The sequence below is a fragment of the Prunus persica genome, chromosome G1 (genome assembly GCF_000346465.2).
Source record: "Prunus persica cultivar Lovell chromosome G1, Prunus_persica_NCBIv2, whole genome shotgun sequence".
In the NCBI taxonomy this organism is placed as follows: domain Eukaryota; kingdom Viridiplantae; phylum Streptophyta; class Magnoliopsida; order Rosales; family Rosaceae; genus Prunus; species Prunus persica.
In genome coordinates this window covers 8,622,983-8,641,211 of record NC_034009.1, presented here as the reverse complement: position 1 = coordinate 8,641,211, position 18,229 = coordinate 8,622,983, and the positions used below count along the sequence as shown (strand labels likewise).

Genomic DNA, 18,229 nt, shown 5'->3' with positions numbered 1-18,229 from the left:
TTCTAGGTATGAAAAAAGAAGGATGAAAACATTGACAAAATCACAAATGATAAATATGCAAACAAAAAATAACGTCCCTGCTGCAATACCAATTTCTAGAAATAACAAAATATATGATTTAAAATAACAGAAAAAAAAAATCACAAAACTCATATTTTCTTGCCTTGCACCAAAACTATTTCCTTTTTGTTGGGAAGAAAAGCCCACATTTGCCGTATTCAAAATTAAAATTTCAACAGAATTTATTCATCTTCCAATAATTAATATTAAAAATAAAAAAAAGTCCCAGCATTTTCCATATCTTGGGTGCCTCTCTAATGAAACCTTATTGTATATTTTTGAGCAAGGATTGTGTGGTCTCGTTGGAGGTTGAAGAGAGAATTTTCATAGAAGTAAAATCAGAGCAAACTAATATATATATATATATATATATATATATATATAGAGAGAGAGAGAGAGAGAGAGAGAGAGAGAGAGAGAGAGAGAGTCTCAGATATTATCATTTAATTTAAGTTAGTTAAGGAGTCTCAGATATTATCATACGAGGAATCTTGAATATGTTTGTGTATATGTAAACTTCCTACCGGGAAACAAGTGTACTCGGTCGATCTCCAATATAATATAACTTACGGCCACCCTCCATCACTTTCTTTCTAATCATCGCTGAAACCCTTTTCTTCACCGACTCAACTCAGGAGGAACTGGTCGACGACGCATCCTTTATCAATTTTTTGGCATCAACTTGTAGTATCGACAGAAGGAAGTTTTGGAGTCCGGTTTACCTGTTACCAAAGTTGCTGTGCCCCCCAGTTTCCCTGCTAATTTCGTGACATGTGGCAAGCCACTTAACACCACTTAACTCTGTTTAAGTCTTTTTGCTTCTTTTTACTGTTTTTTTTTTGTTGGCTTTTTCTCCCTGTTCTGCCCCTTTCTCTCTTCTTCCCCCTCTCCCCCCCCTCGAGCTCTTCCAGCAATCTGAAATTCCTTGGAACTGTGAACGAAAAACAAACCCAAAAGATATAATTACAACTCATGCATGAAGAGAATGAATACCATAGTATAGCAATCACGAGGGTGGCCATAAGAGGGAACGTCCTCACGAGTATATATCAGGCTATAAATGCACAAGATTTCAAGGGAGTGATTATCAAACAGGTAATTGCTGGAGTAGGGGAAATAATAGAAAGAGGATCAGTTTTGCCTGAGTGTGATAGAGAATGGGGCACTGGTATATGTAAATGGCCTCGAAACCGTCTATCTTTGGAGTCAATAGAAGCAGATTTGCAGGCATGATATACATATCATATTATTGCACCCTCCACAACCAATAGGACAAAATAAGAGCAAGACATTGTTGCACCCTCCATAACCAATTTATGACAGGACCCGACCCAATTTCCGCTTTGGAATTCGAGCCAAGCCCTGTGCGTGTCCGACACCTGGCAAATGTCGGGCACAAAGACCTCTTTACCCTTCCTGCTAATAACTACGGTTAAAACTTTTCTTAGACTCTTGCCGAAAATTCGGCAGAGTCTCCCCTGTAATTTGAGCAAGCCCAAATTTTTTCCACCTGTCAAACAAACTGATAAATCCACACCAACTGCCAGAATAGGGTAACTAAAATATTCACCAGTTCTGGTTATCTAATCCAACCAGATATCAGAGCAGTTACTAATTATTTACAAGACTTTAAGTATTTTACAACTGAACCTACATTTTGTAGCGTGGGAGCTAGGAGATGGCCTGGTGGTGGATTCCTGCACACTCGACTGCCTGGGGGGGCGCAAAACATTTCAAAGTGTGAGTGGACCAAAATAAAGTTCTAGAAAACAGTATATGAACATAATAACCCCCACTGTAAAAATAATGATAATCATACAACTGAATAATTAAACTGCACTTGAATTATGATAAGTCCAAATCATTTAGGTAAACATATATATACCGTTACTGCTCGATATTAAGAAACTCAAGTAAAATCACTGAAATCAATATATGCATACCGTTACTGCTCGATATTAAGAAACTCAAGTAAAATCACTGAAATCAATATCTGCATAATTGCACTGACATTCCTCTAAAGTTACCAACTGGGTGTACCTTTGTAATTTCCGTCAATTCCTGGTATCCGTTAATTCCTCTGTAACTTCGTCAATTCCTCTGGCAGGTCTCGGCGACACATAGTGTATCCGAGCCGCAAACTGGCAGGATTCAGGAGACCATAGTCAGCCTGATCCGCAATCCTGGCACTCACGGTTCGGGCGTCCCCAAAACTCGTGAGGCAAATGTCGAGTGTACTGACGTAACTGAAAGTAAACTGGATGTCTGTAGACATCATCATATCCGAAGGCAACATAAACTGAAGGCAATTTGGATGTCCGTAGACATCGTCTTATTTGACGGCAACCTGTTTCTGTAACCGGGTACCCACAGTGGTTTAAGAAAATATAAACTGCTGAGAAAATATCAAATATAAATATCATAATATTTCTGAAAGATCTGATGAATAACTGAATCTTTATTCAATCTATAACTGTGCTGCCCTTTTTATCTGATAGAAACCTCAAACTCTGCTTTCTATAATTCATGGTGGTCTAAAATAATTATCTTGGATAAAATCTGACATCCTCTGTATTCTGATAAAATCTGAGCTAGATATTTCTGAATCATAAATCTCAAAGTCTGCTGTCCAAATAACTTTAGCAAAATCAGCTAAGCAATGTATAGAAGGAATCTTTAAATTCATAGGAATAAATCACACTGAATAAAACTGATTCAGAAAATCATAGAAAACAAAGAAAGGTCCACTCACTGCTGGTCCGAGCTAGCTGGACCTCTTGAAGGTCCCTCTTGTGGTTCAGTTTGGCCTCTGATGCCTGTTTAACCATGAATATTCAATTACTAAACTGCTCAATAAAAGCATTAAATTAAATACCCTGACCCCCGGCTCCTAGCAATGCGTGCTCTCATTGTAAAGTCAACTCTATGCCCACTGTAACATTTCAGATAATTAGAATGGCCTTAAAAGACTGGAAACCTTACAAAGCGATAAACTGTTAGACCGGCCGATCCGGAACCCCGTGGGGTCCACGATCTCCGATGGCCGATCTGGGATTCTCTAGAGGTTCCTCACTGTGTAAAACCCATGTCCTGCGAGTTTGGTCCGAAATGGACGGTTGGATTAGCCAAAATCGAGTTATCGCTTAAATTTCAAACCCTAGCCCCAGGGTTCGCGATTTCGGAGTATCCGGGACTCCGATTCGCAATCCGTTGAATCCTACACGATCCTGAAACAATATAGAACAACATATCTGAAATGGGGTGCGATCCAACGGCTAGACGACACTGTACCCGGGAATCGCATATTATGAAAAATCCGTTCGGGGCTCAAACGGACTCCGAATTGAGATCCGCGAAATCCTACGTGCTCGTGATGGTACGAGGGTCACAAAACTGCACAGAATTCCTTCACTACCCTCGCCCACGCGTCCCAGCACGCGCGGTCAGATTTGGGTGTCTTAAGCGATTTCGGGTGGTCGAAAAATCTCGGAACCAAGACTCCAAATTCCTATCCTAGGTAAAACACCCCATTTGGAGTCACTTTTGTTCTTGGACAACCCCAAAAACTGACCCGAAACAGTAGTTTTAGGCGGCCGAAGTTTCGGCCAGATTTCAAGTCGAAAATTGATCGCTTTAGGACTAAAATCGATTTAAACCCATACATCCATCAGCTAGAACGTGAAAAATAGCTGAGAAACCATACCTTACTCGACCGATTTGGTGGAAAATTGAAGGAGAAAATCGAGCTGGAAGTTCGGGTGATTTCGGACGAACCTCCGTCGGAAAACATGGTGTTCCGATCAACTCCGAGCGGCCCAAGGGTGGAGGTCGGTCAGGTTTTGACGGCGAGAGGGAGGCGGACCCGATGGTACCCACGGCGGAGATCAGCTCGGCCTGTGGTGGCCGGGCCGTCGCCGAGAAGGCGAAGGGTCGCACGGCCAAAGGAGAGAGAGAAGAGAGAGAGAGAGCAATCTGACGAGGGAGAGGAGAGAAATATATAAAAAAAAGTTCGGGTACTGTAGCGGTACTGTAGCAATAAGAAATTTAAAATTCCTTTTACGTCCTTTTCGCTTGTAGACCTTTTCTCGTTAGTTACAATTCGAAATTGGGCGTGCCACTTGTCTACGAACTCGTATCGTCGAGCTCTGCGCAACGGCGTAGGTGGAATTGCCAAATTCCTTCTCGGTCAAAAAGTCAACTTTTCCCCCTCTTAAAAGAGGTGAGGACAAAGTCGTCTTTCCGCTAGAATAAATTAATACTAATTTTAGGATATTTTGTTTTGGGTTATTACAATTTAGATAACCCAACATCACCCAATCCAACCCATTTAATTAGTCCCAAATATAAACCTTTGTGAGTTTGTGGAGAGAGGAACTCAGAAAATAAAGTAGGGAAAAAGGGGGTGAAGGAGAAAGTAAGAAAAGAAATAAAAAAGGAGAGGAGAGAAAAAGAAAAACAAAGCAAAACCAAAAACAAAAAAAAAAGAGAGAGAGAGAGAGAAAAAACGTGGTGGTGGAGAACTGGAAAAGAGAACAAAAAAGGAAGCGGAGGAGGGGAGACGAAGGAGAGAGGGGGAGAGGGAACTAGAGAAGAGAGAAAGGGGCAGAACAGGGAGAAAAAGCAAAAAAAATAAACAGTAAAAAGAAGCAAAAAGAGTTAACAGAGTTAAGTGGTGTTAAGTAACTTGCCACATGTCACGAAATTAGCAGGAAAACAAGGGGACACAGGAACTTTGGTAACAGGTAAACCGGACTCGAAGTTTTGGCCATGGCTAGTCTTAAGTTTGGCCAACATGATGGTACGTAAATTATATTTCTTTTTGTCTCTGTCGACCTTTGCAATTGTGTTCGACTTGTGTTGAAGAAACTAGTCAAGCCTTAAAACGAAGTTATGAATTATTCTAAATTAATGTAATTTACAAGGAGAGAAATTCAAAACATGGATGCAAGGAAGGGAACTAAGGATAGATGCACTCTAATGCACGCATGCATGTCTATATGTACATCATGAGCAAGGAGGTGCAGCTGCAAATAAATGAGTTTTATAAGATAAATTCCCAATTCAATGATCATCCAATCTTGATTAAATATGAAGTTGGTGAGTTGTTTACTCGATTAACTTCTAAAATTATTGATGACCATTTGTATGCGCAGTTGTAGAGAGTTGTGTTTGACCAAAAAAAAGAGAAAAAAAAAAAGAGACTTTTTGGTGCGGTTGAATGTACTAGGGATTTTTCTTGAGTAAATTGCAAGAGTTGTCTTAATTTTCTAATAAGAGAATTTATAGATTTTAGTTATAAAAAGAGATGTTGGCATGCTATTTGTGGGAGTTGTTACATTAGGTTTGAATTTTACCACTATTTTTATGTATGTTTGTTTTGGAGAATGTAAGTGCTAAGCTCATCCTATTTTCTTTCTTTTTTGAGAAATTATGGTATTGCATTTATAATTCACCCAAAGAAAGCCACTAGCCACACAGAGCAAATACAAACAAACCACAAAGGGCCATTATAATAACGTATAAATCTAATATCAAAATTAAGACAATCTAGTGCGTCTTCACTAATGATCACGCATGACAGAAAAAATTCTGACAAAGGCATCTCAATTAAGATTGCAAACTTAGAACAATAAAAAAGAGATAAAGCTTGAAAAAACCAAGTCAGAAAACAACACAAATAAAACTCTCATAAAAGAAAAGTGGAAAGCTCTCACAAAAAAATAGGCGAAACACTCTTACACAAAGGAGAGGTGAAAACTACATAGAAAAACCCAAAGAGTCTCTGCGACTAACCAAAAAAAGGGCAACCCCCTATTCACAAACTGAAATAAACATCTCACTTACAAAGAAAAGCCATTACTGTGGGGAATGAAGCCGGTGACGACAGAATTTGGCTATTTTTTTTAAATATTAAAAAAAAAAAAAGGCAAAAAGGATAGTAGTGGAGATCCGATCTTGAGACGCATCCGCATGTGATGGGTGGAGGAAAGGCAAAACAAAACCAAGACAAACAAGGGAAACCTATTTGGACTTGAAAAAAGTTTAACATTTTTTTGTTGAGCTTGAAATTTCATATTAAAAACAAAAGGTTAATTTCAATTTAGTACCTTGAACTCTTATCTTTAAGGCATGTTTACCCTGACCTCCCCGGTATGCACAAAGTGTCAATTAACCAACCAACCTAGGCTCCACCTTTTCCTTATCTTGACCCAATGTGCTTTTATGAACAAGTATGTTTGGAAGATTGAGAAAGTATCAAAGTTAAAACCCGAATGCTTGGAATCACAACCGTTCAATGACGGAGGACAGACAGGGTAGGTATCTCTGATGATATTAAGCTTTCTTAATTATTAATCTGAACTTGTTGTTTAATTAGTTATTCTTTTAATAATTTTATTTGTTGGTGGTTTGCAGGAAGATACATCTCTATCCCAAGGGAAATGGCAAAGGAAAGGATACTCATGTTTCTCTTTACTTAACATTGGCTAATCCAGAAAAGCTATTTCCTGCCTCCAAAATACTTGTTTACTCTGCACAACGTAGACCAATTGAATGACAAGCATTTTTTGTTTGTAAACATGTATGTCTTCTTTTTCTTATTTTTTTTTTCCTCTTTCTTTTCAATTTTCTTCTCAATCCTTGATTAGTTTTTTTTTTCTTTTTGTGCCTCTACTCTGGATTAAGGTAATCAATTTTCAATGCCTGCACTACAAAAAAAAGTGACAACAGTCACCATTATTTGGTGACATATGGTGACTAATGCGGGGATATACCTGATTCAGTGCCTTGTACTCGGGTTGGGGTTTTCCCCGTTTCATTGAGCTGGACCTCTTCAGTCGTGCAGGCAGTGGTTTTTTTTGGAGATAGAGAAGGATATCTGCTTAGTGGAGGCAGAGGTCACTGTCCATGGAATTGCTGAAGCACTATAATCAGCTTAGAGTAAGTTGGGGAAGTAATTGTTGATGATTGGCTCAAAAAATTAGTCAAAAGCAAAACTGCTTTCGGCTGGCAGACATCTTGCGGTGCTTTCGGCTAGCAGACAAATTGGAGACAAATTAATGGCTAGCATTGATGGCTTACTTTTACCTTTTGACTTGTGTGTTTTGCTTTTGCCGTTGGGTGGTTGAAGAGCAAATGTTTGGCTTATAAAAGGGAACATGCATTTGGGAAAAATGTAGAGCGGAAAGCACCGAGAGTTGATGAGAGAAGAGAGAAGTTGGGAGAGAGAAAAATAATAGTTTGGGCAACTAAGCTTTTGTTGCTATTGTTGGTTATTTTTCCCTCTCTAAATTGTACTCAATTTGTATCCTCTTTATATTATTGAGTGTGTGAGCTTGGGTATATTTGGGGCTTGGGTTTTCTGAGTGGTTAAACACTATTGTGTTCTCTCATTGATTATAGTGGAATACTCCGTCGTCTCCAAACTGGATGTAGGCAATTGCCGAACCAGTATAAATCTTGGTGTTGTTCTTGTTGATTGATTATTTTGTTCTATTTTTCTCCTGCCTGTTGTTATTTTTCACTCGCAGTTGGTTGACGCTTCCGCACAACAAGTGGTATCAGAGCTCCAGTTTTTCGACTGGGGTTTCGTGGGAGTGAAAAATCTGTCGGTGCTACAGTGACGGGTGAATAGTGCACGTGAATAGTGTCGGTGCTACAGTGCCCCCGTGAATAGTGCTGTGCTACAGTAGCAGTGAATAGTACCAGGCAGATTTGATGGCTAGAGAAAAAGAGGAAGGTTTGAAGGAGAAGGAGTCGGCATCGTCGTCGTCGGCACCTACATCCAATAGACATCCAATTGCCACTACAAGGTTAGAGGTTGATAAATTTAATGGCTCCAATAATTTTGGTATGTGGCAATGTGAAGTTATGGATGTGTTGTATCAACAAGAGTTGGATATGGTTCTGGAGGATAAACCAGAAGATATTGATGACAAGCAGTGGACTCGAATTAATCTCCATGCTTGTGCCACTATTCGATCGTTCCTTGATAAGGAGTTGAAATACCCGTATATGAAGGAAACTTCTGCTAAGAAGTTATGGATGAAATTGGAGGAGAAGTATATGACCAAGAGCGCAGAAAATCGGCTCTTCTTGAAGAAACGACTCTTCCGATTTCAATATCGCTCAGGTATTTCTATGCATGAACACCTCAATGATTATAATAAAATACTTGCTGATTTAGCAAATCTTGATGTGATAATTCCTGACGAGGATAAGGCACTATGTTTGTTAAATTCATTGCCTGATGATTATGATCATTTGACAACTACTTTGTTGTATGGAAAATCCGAGGTGAAACTGGATGAGGTGTCTGCGGCATTGGTGAATCATGAGTGTCGAAAGAAGGAACAGAAGACTCAAAATTCACAAACCGAGGCACTTGTTGCAAGGGGTCGAACAGAGGAAAGAAAATCTGGGAAGCGGGGAAAATCTCGTTCAAAGTCACGAGGGAGGTTTCTTGCTAAAGATGAATGTGCCTTTTGTCGCCAAAAGGGTCATTGGAAGAAAGACTGCCCCAAATTGAAGAACAAGGAGAAGGAGAAAGCGGGTTCTGAAGCAAATGTTGCAAAATCTGGAGATGAAGATTTCGAGTTTGCTTTGGCTAGTTCATCTGCTGATGGTCACTCAACTGAGTGGATTTTGGATTCAGGTTGCACCTATCATATGTGTCCTATTCGGGAATGGTTTTCTAGCTTCGAGGAGCTGGTTGGTGGAGTTGTTTTGATGGGCAATAATAATGCCTGCAAAACACAAGGGATAGGCAAAATCTGTTTGAAGATGCATGATGGAACAGTCAGAGAATTGAGTGATGTTCGGTATGTTCCGGATATGAAGAAGAATCTCATCTCATTGGGCGCTTTGGAATCCAAGGGTCTCAAGATCACCATGGAGGGTGGAGTTCTTAAAGCTGTGCATGGGGCACTGGTGGTGATGAAAGGTACAAGACGAAATAACTTGTATTTCTTGCAGGGTAGTACAGTTATTGGTGGAGCAGCTGTCACCGAAGTTGCTGACGCAGATAGCACAGACACCACAAGGTTATGGCATATGCGTCTCGGGCATGCTGGTGAAAAAGCGTTGCAAGGATTGGTGAAGCAAGGCTTATTGAAAGGTGCAAAGGCATGCAAATTGGAATTCTGTGAACACTGTGTGCTGGGTAAGCAAACTAGAGTGAAATTTGGCACTGCTATTCACCACACTAAAGGCATTCTAGATTATGTTCACACTGATGTTTGGGGACCCTCCAATAATGCATCTTGGGGAGGTAGCCATTATTTTGTCTCCTTTGTTGATGACTTCTCTAGAAGAATATGGGTGTACACCATGAAGCGTAAAGATGAAGTCTTGAGGATATTCCTGAAGTGGAAAAAGATGATTGAAACGCAAAGCGGTCGAAAGATCAAGACTCTCAGATCAGACAATGGTGGTGAATATAAGTCTGATCCCTTCTTGAAAGTTTGTCAAGATGAGGGTATTGTGAGGCACTTCACGGTTAGGGAGACACCGCAACAGAATGGGGTGGCAGAACGCATGAACCGTACTTTGCTTGAGAAAGTTCGGTGTATGTTGTCTAATGCTGGTTTAGGCAAGGCGTTTTGGGCTGAGGCAATTACTTATGCAAGCCATCTCATTAATCGGTTGCCTGCTGCTGCGAATGAGGGCAAAACGCCCATGGAGGTATGGTCTGGTAAACCTTGTACTGATTACAAGTATTTACTCATATTTGGTTGTCCTGCTTACTATCATGTCAGGGAAAGCAAGTTAGATCCAAGAGCAAAGAAAGCTCTATTTATGGGATTTAGCACTGGCGTGAAGCGATACCGAATTTGGTGTCCAGATGAGAAGAAATTTGTTGTAAGCAGAGATGTGACTTTTGATGAGGCTGCTATGGTAAATCAGAACAAGCATGAAGGTGAAATTGAAGCGACAAAGACCATGAGTAGTTCAAAGCAGGTGGAGTTACTGAAAACTCCAGTTGTTCCAGTAAGGTCTGATACTACAGACACTAGTCCTACAGTTGATTCTGATGATGAGGACAACGATGATGAAGAGGAGGCACCTACCCAAGAGCCTCCACAGCAACAAGATTCTATTGCAACCAGAAGATCGAGGAGGGAAATTCGAAAGCCTGCTCGGTTTACTGATATTGTGGCATATGCACTTCCCATTATTGAAGATGATATTCCATCCGCCTACAAAGAAGCTGTCAGAAGTTCAGAGAGCTTGGAGTGGAAGAAATCTATGGATGAGGAGATGAAGTCTCTTCATAAAAATGAGACTTGGAAGCTGGTTCAGTTACCAAAGGGGAAGAAAGCAATTGGTTGCAAATGGGTTTATGCCAAAAAGATGGAATCTTTGGGAAAAGACAATGTAAGATTCAAAGCCAGATTGGTAGCTAAAGGCTATGCTCAGAAGGAAGGCATTGACTACAATGAGGTATTTTCTCCTGTAGTAAAACATTCCTCTATTCGTATTCTGTTGGCTTTGGTTGCGCAGTTTAACCTTGAGTTGGCTCAACTTGATGTCAAGACTGCATTCTTACATGGTGATTTGGAGGAAGAAATTTATATGTCTCAGCCAGAAGGTTTTAAGGTTGCTGGAAAAGAAAATTGGGTTTGCAAATTGCAAAAATCATTGTACGGCTTGAAGCAGTCTCCAAGACAATGGTATAAGCGATTTGATCGGTTTATGATCGGGCAGAAGTACACAAGAAGTCATTATGACCATTGTGTATACTTTCGCAAGCTACAAGATGGAACCTTCATCTATCTGCTTTTATATGTTGATGATATATTTATAGCATGTAAAAGCAAAGTGGAGATTGAAAGGTTGAAGACTCAACTGAGTAATGAATTTGAGATGAAGGACTTAGGAGAAGCTCGGAAGATACTGGGTATGGAAATTGAAAGAGATAGAGCGAAGGGCAAGATTAGTCTGTGTCAAAAGCAGTATTTGAAGAAGGTACTACAACGTTTCGGGATGAATGAAAATTCAAAACCGGTTAGTACACCTCTTGCCCCTCATTTCAAACTTAGTGCTTCTATGTCTCCTAAAACTGGTGAAGAGAGTCATTACATGGCTCAAATTCCATATGCAAGTGCTGTTGGTAGTTTGATGTATGCTATGGTGTGTACGAGGCCTGATATTTCACAAGCTGTTAGTATTGTCAGTAGATATATGCATAATCCAGGAAAAGAGCATTGGCAAGCTGTGAAATGGATTCTAGGGTATATTCTGGGTACTGTGGATGTTGGTTTATTATTTCAGCATGATAAAGTTACTGGTCAATGTGTTGTTGGATATGTGGATTCTGATTACGCAGGTGATTTGGACAAGCGTAGGTCCACTACAGGTTTTGTATTCACTATTGCTGGAGGTCCAGTGAGTTGGAGGTCGATTCTGCAATCTACAGTTGCTCTGTCGACTACGGAGGCTGAATACATGGCGGTAACAGAAGCTATAAAGGAAGCCATCTGGCTTCAAGGATTGCTTGATGACTTGGGGATTGAACAGGACCATGTGGATGTTCATTGTGACAGTCAGAGTGCTATTTATTTAGCAAAGAATCAAGTTCATCATGCACGTACAAAACACATTGACGTGAGGTTCCATTTTGTTCGTGAGATTATTGACGAGGGAAATATTCTTCTTCAGAAGATTGGGACCGCTGAGAATCCTGCGGATATGTTGACAAAGCCAGTTTCGTTGCTCAAGTTTAAGCATTGCTTAGACTTAATTGGCATTTGTAAAGTTTGTTGATTGCCCCATGGGGGATTGGGAGACGACCATTGAGAGTGTTGCTTCGAGGTTTTGAGCCAAGGTGGAGATTGTTGATGATTGGCTCAAAAAATTAGTCAAAAGCAAAACTGCTTTCGGCTGGCAGACATCTTGCGGTGCTTTCGGCTAGCAGACAAATTGGAGACAAATTAATGGCTAGCATTGATGGCTTACTTTTACCTTTTGACTTGTGTGTTTTGCTTTTGCCGTTGGGTGGTTGAAGAGCAAATGGCATTGATGGCTTACTTTTACCTTTTGACTTGTGTGTTTTGCTTTTGCCGTTGGGTGGTTGAAGAGCAAATGTTTGGCTTATAAAAGGGAACATGCATTTGGAAAAAATGTAGAGCGGAAAGCACCGAGAGTTGATGAGAGAAGAGAGAAGTTGGGAGAGAGAAAAATAATAGTTTGGGCAACTAAGCTTTTGTTGCTATTGTTGGTTATTTTTCCCTCTCTAAATTGTACTCAATTTGTATCCTCTTTATATTCTTGAGTGTGTGAGCTTGGGTATATTTGGGGCTTGGGTTTTCTGAGTGGTTAAACACTATTGTGTTCTCTCATTGATTATAGTGGAATACTCCGTCGTCTCCAAACTGGATGTAGGCAATTGCCGAACCAGTATAAATCTTGGTGTTGTTCTTGTTGATTGATTATTTTGTTCTATTTTTCTCCTGCCTGTTGTTATTTTTCACTCGCAGTTGGTTGACGCTTCCGCACAACAGTAATGTCATATTTTGTGTTCAAAACAAGTTCTGAATTTTCCTAGAGCTAGAGAGAGAGAGAGAGAGAGAGAGAGAGAGAGAGAGAGAGAGAGAGAGAGAGAGGGAGAGAGAGAGAGTGGTACGTTTGGCATAGTTGGGTGAAGTTACAATGGTCTCAGGTGTCCTCATTTTTCCTTTTTCTGGTTTTATGTTAGTTTACGTTTTCTACAAATCGAACTCAAGACAATTTTTTTTTTGGTTCGAGAAGTGAAGACATGTATTGAACTGTATTTTGAAGTATTAGTTTCGTCTCTTCCAAAGTGACCAAATTCTCTCAATTATTGTCATGTCATGTTTCCCTTTTCCCCCCCCCTCAAATATCTGGTAATTCCAATTGCATTCCTTAATCTTTTGGGTGTGATTCATATTGTCCCAAACACATGAGAATTGGGATGAGCAAGAAAAACTGATCTGAAAAAAGGGACGACACCCATTAGTGGCAGATTTTTCATGTTTTATTCAAAATTATGTGACATGTTTTTTAACCGTTGAATATATTTTAAATGAGATGACATTCTTAAAATAACAACCAAACTAGGGGCGAATTCAGGATTTCAAATTGGGGGGACTAAATTTACCTTACGTACATACCTACTAAGAAAATAGAAAACTCAACAATATGAGTGAATTTCATTGATAACCCAAAAAAAAAAAAAAAACCACACCTAATCAAAAAGACATAATGTGCATTAATTACTCCTCGAAATGCATCAAAATCCTAATTAATATAATTCATACAAATAAGAACACCAAAATCAATTACAAATCCTATGTAATAATTCATAACTCATAAACAGATAAGCACTAGTTGCAAATCCCTATTTTCAATTGATCACGGTATGGCATAGGAATGGAAGAGACTTTTTTTAATAACTATATTTTAATGAAAAAGAACAAGACATGAATTATAATTGATTCTTCATGAAGACGGGTTGACTTTGGGTGGGCTGGGTGGATTATATTGGGCTGGGGAAAAAAAAAAACAGCTACCCCCACTATAGCCCAAATTAGTAAATACAAGGTCGTTCATGAGCTAAGCAGATCCTAACAGAGAAAAACAAAACATAGATTCTTCCCTAAAATTTGCCTGGGTTGTGGTTAGGAGTCTCCATTAATTGTACAACTTCCCTTCCGCTGCTTCGGTTTGCCAACAACGGCGGTCTTCTTGAAGCAAAGTACTGTTCATCCTCAAAAATACTTCGTTGGTAAACTTTTGCTGCCATGGGTACTCTTAACATCATCCAAGATGGTAAGATGTTTTTTCTGCCCCTATGGGTGTTAGTTTAAACACTACTGAAAGGAAATTTTACAATTATAGACTGAGGATGCATTAAGATTTCAGCACACTAATGGTTGTTTTGTTTTGTTTTTGTTGTCCTTCATTATTTGGCTTCAGGGATTTTGAGGTCATTTTCACAATCACCACCAACTCATTACACTATGAAAATACAGTCTTTTTCATTCCTGTACAAAAATAATGTGGCTAGTATTGAGTCAGGGGATTTCAAAGCTGGAGGATACAAATGGTAAATCCTTATTCTCATATCCGCTGATTAAACAAACATGTTGTTGTGTAACTTTGTGATTAAAATTTGTTATTATTGCTACATGTATGAGACTATTATGATTGCTCACAGGAAATTGAGGCTCTATCCAAATGGTTACTTGAAGAAGAATGTGGTGGACCACATCTCTTTCTACCTGGTAATCTCTGGATCAGCCTATTTCCAAGATGGTTGGGAACTTAATGCTTTTTTCAGATTGTTTTTGCTCGATCAGATAAAAGGCACCTACTTGGTACTTGAAGGTATATTATCTAGCTTCACTCTAATTCTGATCCAGCAGATGGGTATTATTTTTCAAATGCATTGCTCATTTGCTGATCCTTTTAACTTTCATGTTGCTTCAATTAGATGCCAATAAAAAAGTAAAGTGTTTTCATGGGAAGATGCTTTATTCGGGTTTCGATCAATTTATCCCTCTGGAATCATTTGTGGATCCTTCCAATGGTTATCTCATTGATGACACCTGTGTGTTTGGAGCTGAGGTCTTTGTTTCTGAAAAAAGCAGAATAGTTAGAGAAGATTGCCTATCAATGATCAAGAATCCTGTCATGTACCAGCATGCTTGGAAGATTGAGAAGTTTTCAGAGTTAAAATCTGGATATTACTCAGTAGCATTTAAAGCTGGTGACTACAAATGGTATCTCTGATCAGTAACACTTCCTGTTGAACTTATTTAGAATTTGGTTCAAAATAATAAATTGATCTTCAAGATCAAACTTTTAAACTGCAGGTAATCTGAAATTGTTCTTATTCTTCATGTTTTGATTGCGGCAGGAAGATACTTATCTATCCCAAGGGATATGGCCTTGGAAAGGGTAGTCATCTTTCTCTTGACTTGAAATTGTCTAATCCTAAAACCCTACCTCCTGGCTCTGGAATATTTGCAGCGTATTGTGTGCGCATTGTAGATCAAAAGCACACTAAGCATGTTTTCGTTAAAGGTAAAGTCTAATGGCCTGCCACAGGCCCATGAGGGTTTATTTTATGTTCCTTAGATTTTGCTCTGTTTTGGAAATCTTTCTTTTCAGTACACTTCTCCATGCAACCACGAAACATGGCCCAAATAAATTTTGGCTGAAGCTGCAGCATCAACTGAGAATGATTTTTGTTTTCTGCTTGTAGGGTATAACTGGTTCAGTGCCTCGCGTCTGGCTCAGGGTTGGCAACGTCTCATTAAGCTGGACCTTTTCCGTCGGGCAGGAAGTGGTTTTTTGAAGAAGGATACTTGCTTATTGGAGGCAGAGGTCACTGTACACGGAATTTCTAAAGCTCTTTAATCAGCTTAGAGTAAGTTGAGGTAGTAATGTAATATTTTGTGTTCAAAACATGTTCTTGAATTTTCCTAGAGCTAAAGTTAGAGTGGTCTTGACCAAAAAAAAAAAAAAAGTTAGAGTGGTAGGTTTGGCATGTATAGTTTGGAGAGGTTTCTTTATAAGAGAACCTGGTGGTGGTGAAGTTACAATGGATCCTCATGTGTCCTTTTTCAGGTTTATGTACGTTTTTTTACGACACTACCATTGTATTGAAGTCAAGACATGTATTCAACTGTTTTGAAGTTTAAGGTTATATTGGTTTTTTTCTCTTGCAAAGTGACAAAATTCTCTCAATTATATTTGGTAATGTATGAAGAAAAGACATGTAAGATGCAAGTCACTGCCTGTTCATACTTAACTCCATGTAGCCATATCATGTGTGCTCACTTCACATTGTTCTACATATATGCCAAACCAAGTTATAAGATCAATATGGTTCAACGACTTACTACATTGTGTTGGCTATAAGCAAGATAATTAAACCTAATGAAGTAGGAGAATTCTCGGATGTAATGATCCTCGTCTGAAATAGTCAGATGGGCCGCCGTTTTCTTCTCTTGGAAATTGATGCAGAAGAGGTTATGCTTATGGACATATGTCAAGTATTAAGAAGGATGGTGAGCATACAACTTGGGTTAAAGTGGTGAGCAAAAATATTTCTATTTCCATATGACATTATTTCCTTTGGCTTAATAAAATTGGAAAACGAAGAGATTGATTGCACAACCAATGAATGTAGAAATACCTTGTTTAATGTGCATCAAGCTAATTCCTTCCTTTGTTTCAGTTTGTCAACAAGGGCAGCCTTCTTGAAGCGAAGTATATATTGCTGTTTATCCTAAAAAATAGTTCGTTGGTCAACTTTACTGCCATGGCTACTCTTAACATCGACCAAGATGGTAAGATAATTTCTCTGTCTCAACAACATTCCGTGCTGTGTGACCGTGTCTTAGTGTAAACCTTACACAAAGGAAATTCTACAATTATAGACTAAAGGAATATATGCATTAAGACTTCAGCACCCTAATGCTTCTATCTCTATGTGCCTTCTTGTGTTGCTGTATTATTTGGTTTCAGGGATTTTGAGGTCATTTTCACAATCACTACAAACTCATTACAATATGAAAATACAGTCATTTTCATCACTGAACAAAAATTATGTGGATAGTATTGAGTCAGGGGAATTCGAAGCAGGAGGACACAAATGGTAAATTATGTTCAATCTTCATCTTATCTTTATTTTCACAGTGCATATCTTGTGATGGTATAAGACTACTATATGATATGATTGCGCACAGGAAACTGAGGTTTTATCCAAATGGAAACTTGAAGAAGAATGTGGTGGACCACATCTCTCTCTACCTTTTTCAGATTGTTTTGCTTTATCAAAATAACGGCACGTACTTGGTTCTTGAAGGTATTATCTACTTCAGTCTGATTCTCATCCAGCAGGTAGCCAACTACTTCTTTTCATAGTTTCATATTTTTCAAACACATTGGTCATTTGCTGATCCTTTTAAACTTTCATGTTGCTTCAATTAGATGCCAATAAAAAAGTAGAGTGTTTTCATGGGAAGATGCCTTGTTCGGATTTCGATCAATTTATCCCGCTAGAATCATTTGCGGATGCTTCCAACGGATATCTCATTGATGACACCTGTGTGTTTGGAGCTGAGGTCTTTGCTTCTGAAGGAAGAATTATAGGCAAAGGAAAGTGTATATCAACGATCAATAATCCCGTTATGTCCTCTTGCTTCCAAATATAAGAAATTGAAAAGTTTCTTTTTCTTCACGTGTTGGTTGTTGCAGGATCATAAGCCTCTCTCCCAAGGGACATGGCAAGGGCAAGGGCAAGGGTAAGCATCTTTCTCTTTCCTAGGCATCGTCAGATCGAAAAGCACTTCCTCCTGGCTACAGAATATTCAGAGAGTATTCTCTGCGCCTTGTAGATCAAAAGCTTGCCAATCATCTTTCTTATAAATGTAAAGGCCTCTTAGGGCCTGTTTGGTATTTGATTTGAGTCCAATTTCTGTGTTAAATTTTTAACACACTTTTCAATGGAGCTGCAAAACAGGGTCCAGATACATTAATCTATTGTTGGGATCCTTCAAATTTCATTAAACTGGACCTTTTCAATCAGGCAGGCAGGGGTTTCTCTGTGAAGGATTCTTGCATAGTGGAAGCAGAGGTTACCATCCACGGAACTTCTGAAACACTGCAAGTCTGCTTAATTCTATCATATGTTTAATTCAGGCAGGCAGGTGTAATGTTGTTGCACATAGTGCTAAAATTCTGTTCTTGGCTTGTGTGAATATGAATGAAAGCATTGCTTCCAACCTTCTTGGTAACATTATTTATTACTTGCATGATTAAAGAATCGCCGAGCGGCTATACTTCAGTTTTCAATTGTTTTTCAATAAATAGTATAGCCGCACGGCTATACTGTTTAAATATAATATAATTAAACAGTACAGCCGCGCGGCCATACTATTTAATTATATTATATTTAAAGAGTATCGCCGTGCGACCATACTTACTGCATTGTCTCAAGTAGATTGCAGTTTTGTCAAATAAGGTTTGTTTCTGTCCGATAAGGCTTTTCTTGGCTTTATTTGGACATTTCTTTACTTTATTTAAGTTCATTGCAGTCCCTTTGGACTTGTATATTTACTTTCCAACAATTGTACTGTGTCCATCGGACACTTCTCATTCAAGATATGTTATTTTACTTTCTGTCCAATGACAGTCTAAA

The 18,229-nt window shown here is 39.0% G+C and overlaps 2 protein-coding genes across 10 annotated transcripts; one reads left to right on the top strand and one right to left on the bottom strand.

Moving 5' to 3' along the window:
* LOC109950559 lies at positions 475 to 4,049 on the bottom strand. 4 transcript variants are annotated; one of them, XR_002272799.1, is made up of 5 exons: positions 3,764 to 4,049; positions 2,813 to 2,876; positions 2,101 to 2,455; positions 1,715 to 1,773; positions 475 to 991 (listed from the first exon to the last, which is right to left on the bottom strand). XR_002272799.1 is itself a non-coding variant. In XM_020569721.1 (4 exons), the coding sequence occupies exons 1-4, from the start codon at positions 3,848 to 3,850 to the stop codon at positions 866 to 868; spliced, it is 336 nt and encodes a 111-aa protein (XP_020425310.1). In that variant the 5' UTR covers positions 3,851 to 4,047; the 3' UTR covers positions 475 to 865. The 4 variants fall into 4 exon arrangements, 1 of the variants encoding a protein (XP_020425310.1); XR_002272800.1 differs by having other exon boundaries at positions 2,101 to 2,452; XR_002272798.1 differs by having other exon boundaries at positions 2,101 to 2,413; positions 3,764 to 4,048.
* Positions 13,613 to 17,813, top strand: LOC18788264 (MATH domain and coiled-coil domain-containing protein At2g05420). Of its 6 annotated transcripts, XR_002272796.1 has the most exons (12): positions 13,613 to 13,848; positions 13,996 to 14,125; positions 14,237 to 14,406; positions 14,513 to 14,801; positions 14,939 to 15,105; positions 15,287 to 15,451; positions 16,010 to 16,120; positions 16,265 to 16,376; positions 16,555 to 16,684; positions 16,776 to 16,929; positions 17,020 to 17,333; positions 17,552 to 17,813. XR_002272796.1 is itself a non-coding variant. In XM_007222911.2 (6 exons), exons 1-6 carry the CDS (start codon positions 13,821 to 13,823, stop codon positions 15,439 to 15,441), a joined length of 939 nt encoding a protein of 312 aa, XP_007222973.1. In that variant the 5' UTR covers positions 13,614 to 13,820; the 3' UTR covers positions 15,442 to 15,758. The 6 variants fall into 6 exon arrangements, 1 of the variants encoding a protein (XP_007222973.1); XR_002272794.1 differs by having other exon boundaries at positions 16,014 to 16,120; positions 17,020 to 17,813; XR_002272797.1 differs by having other exon boundaries at positions 16,776 to 16,894; positions 17,020 to 17,813.

Coding starts and splice junctions, on each gene's coding strand:
- LOC109950559 (XM_020569721.1), bottom strand. CDS start 3,850: ATGTTTTCCGACGGAGGTTCGTCCGAAATCACCCGAACTTCCAGCTCG. Junction 2,877..3,763: donor CACCAAATCGGTCGAGTAAG/GTATGGTTTCTC, acceptor ATGGTTAAACAG/GCATCAGAGGCCAAACTGAA. Junction 992..1,714: donor TAGCTCCCACGCTACAAAAT/GTAGGTTCAGTT, acceptor TTTCGTTCACAG/TTCCAAGGAATTTCAGATTG.
- LOC18788264 (XM_007222911.2), top strand. CDS start 13,821: ATGGGTACTCTTAACATCATCCAAGATG. Junction 14,407..14,512: donor CACCTACTTGGTACTTGAAG/GTATATTATCTA, acceptor TGCTTCAATTAG/ATGCCAATAAAAAAGTAAAG. Junction 14,802..14,938: donor AAAGCTGGTGACTACAAATG/GTATCTCTGATC, acceptor TGATTGCGGCAG/GAAGATACTTATCTATCCCA.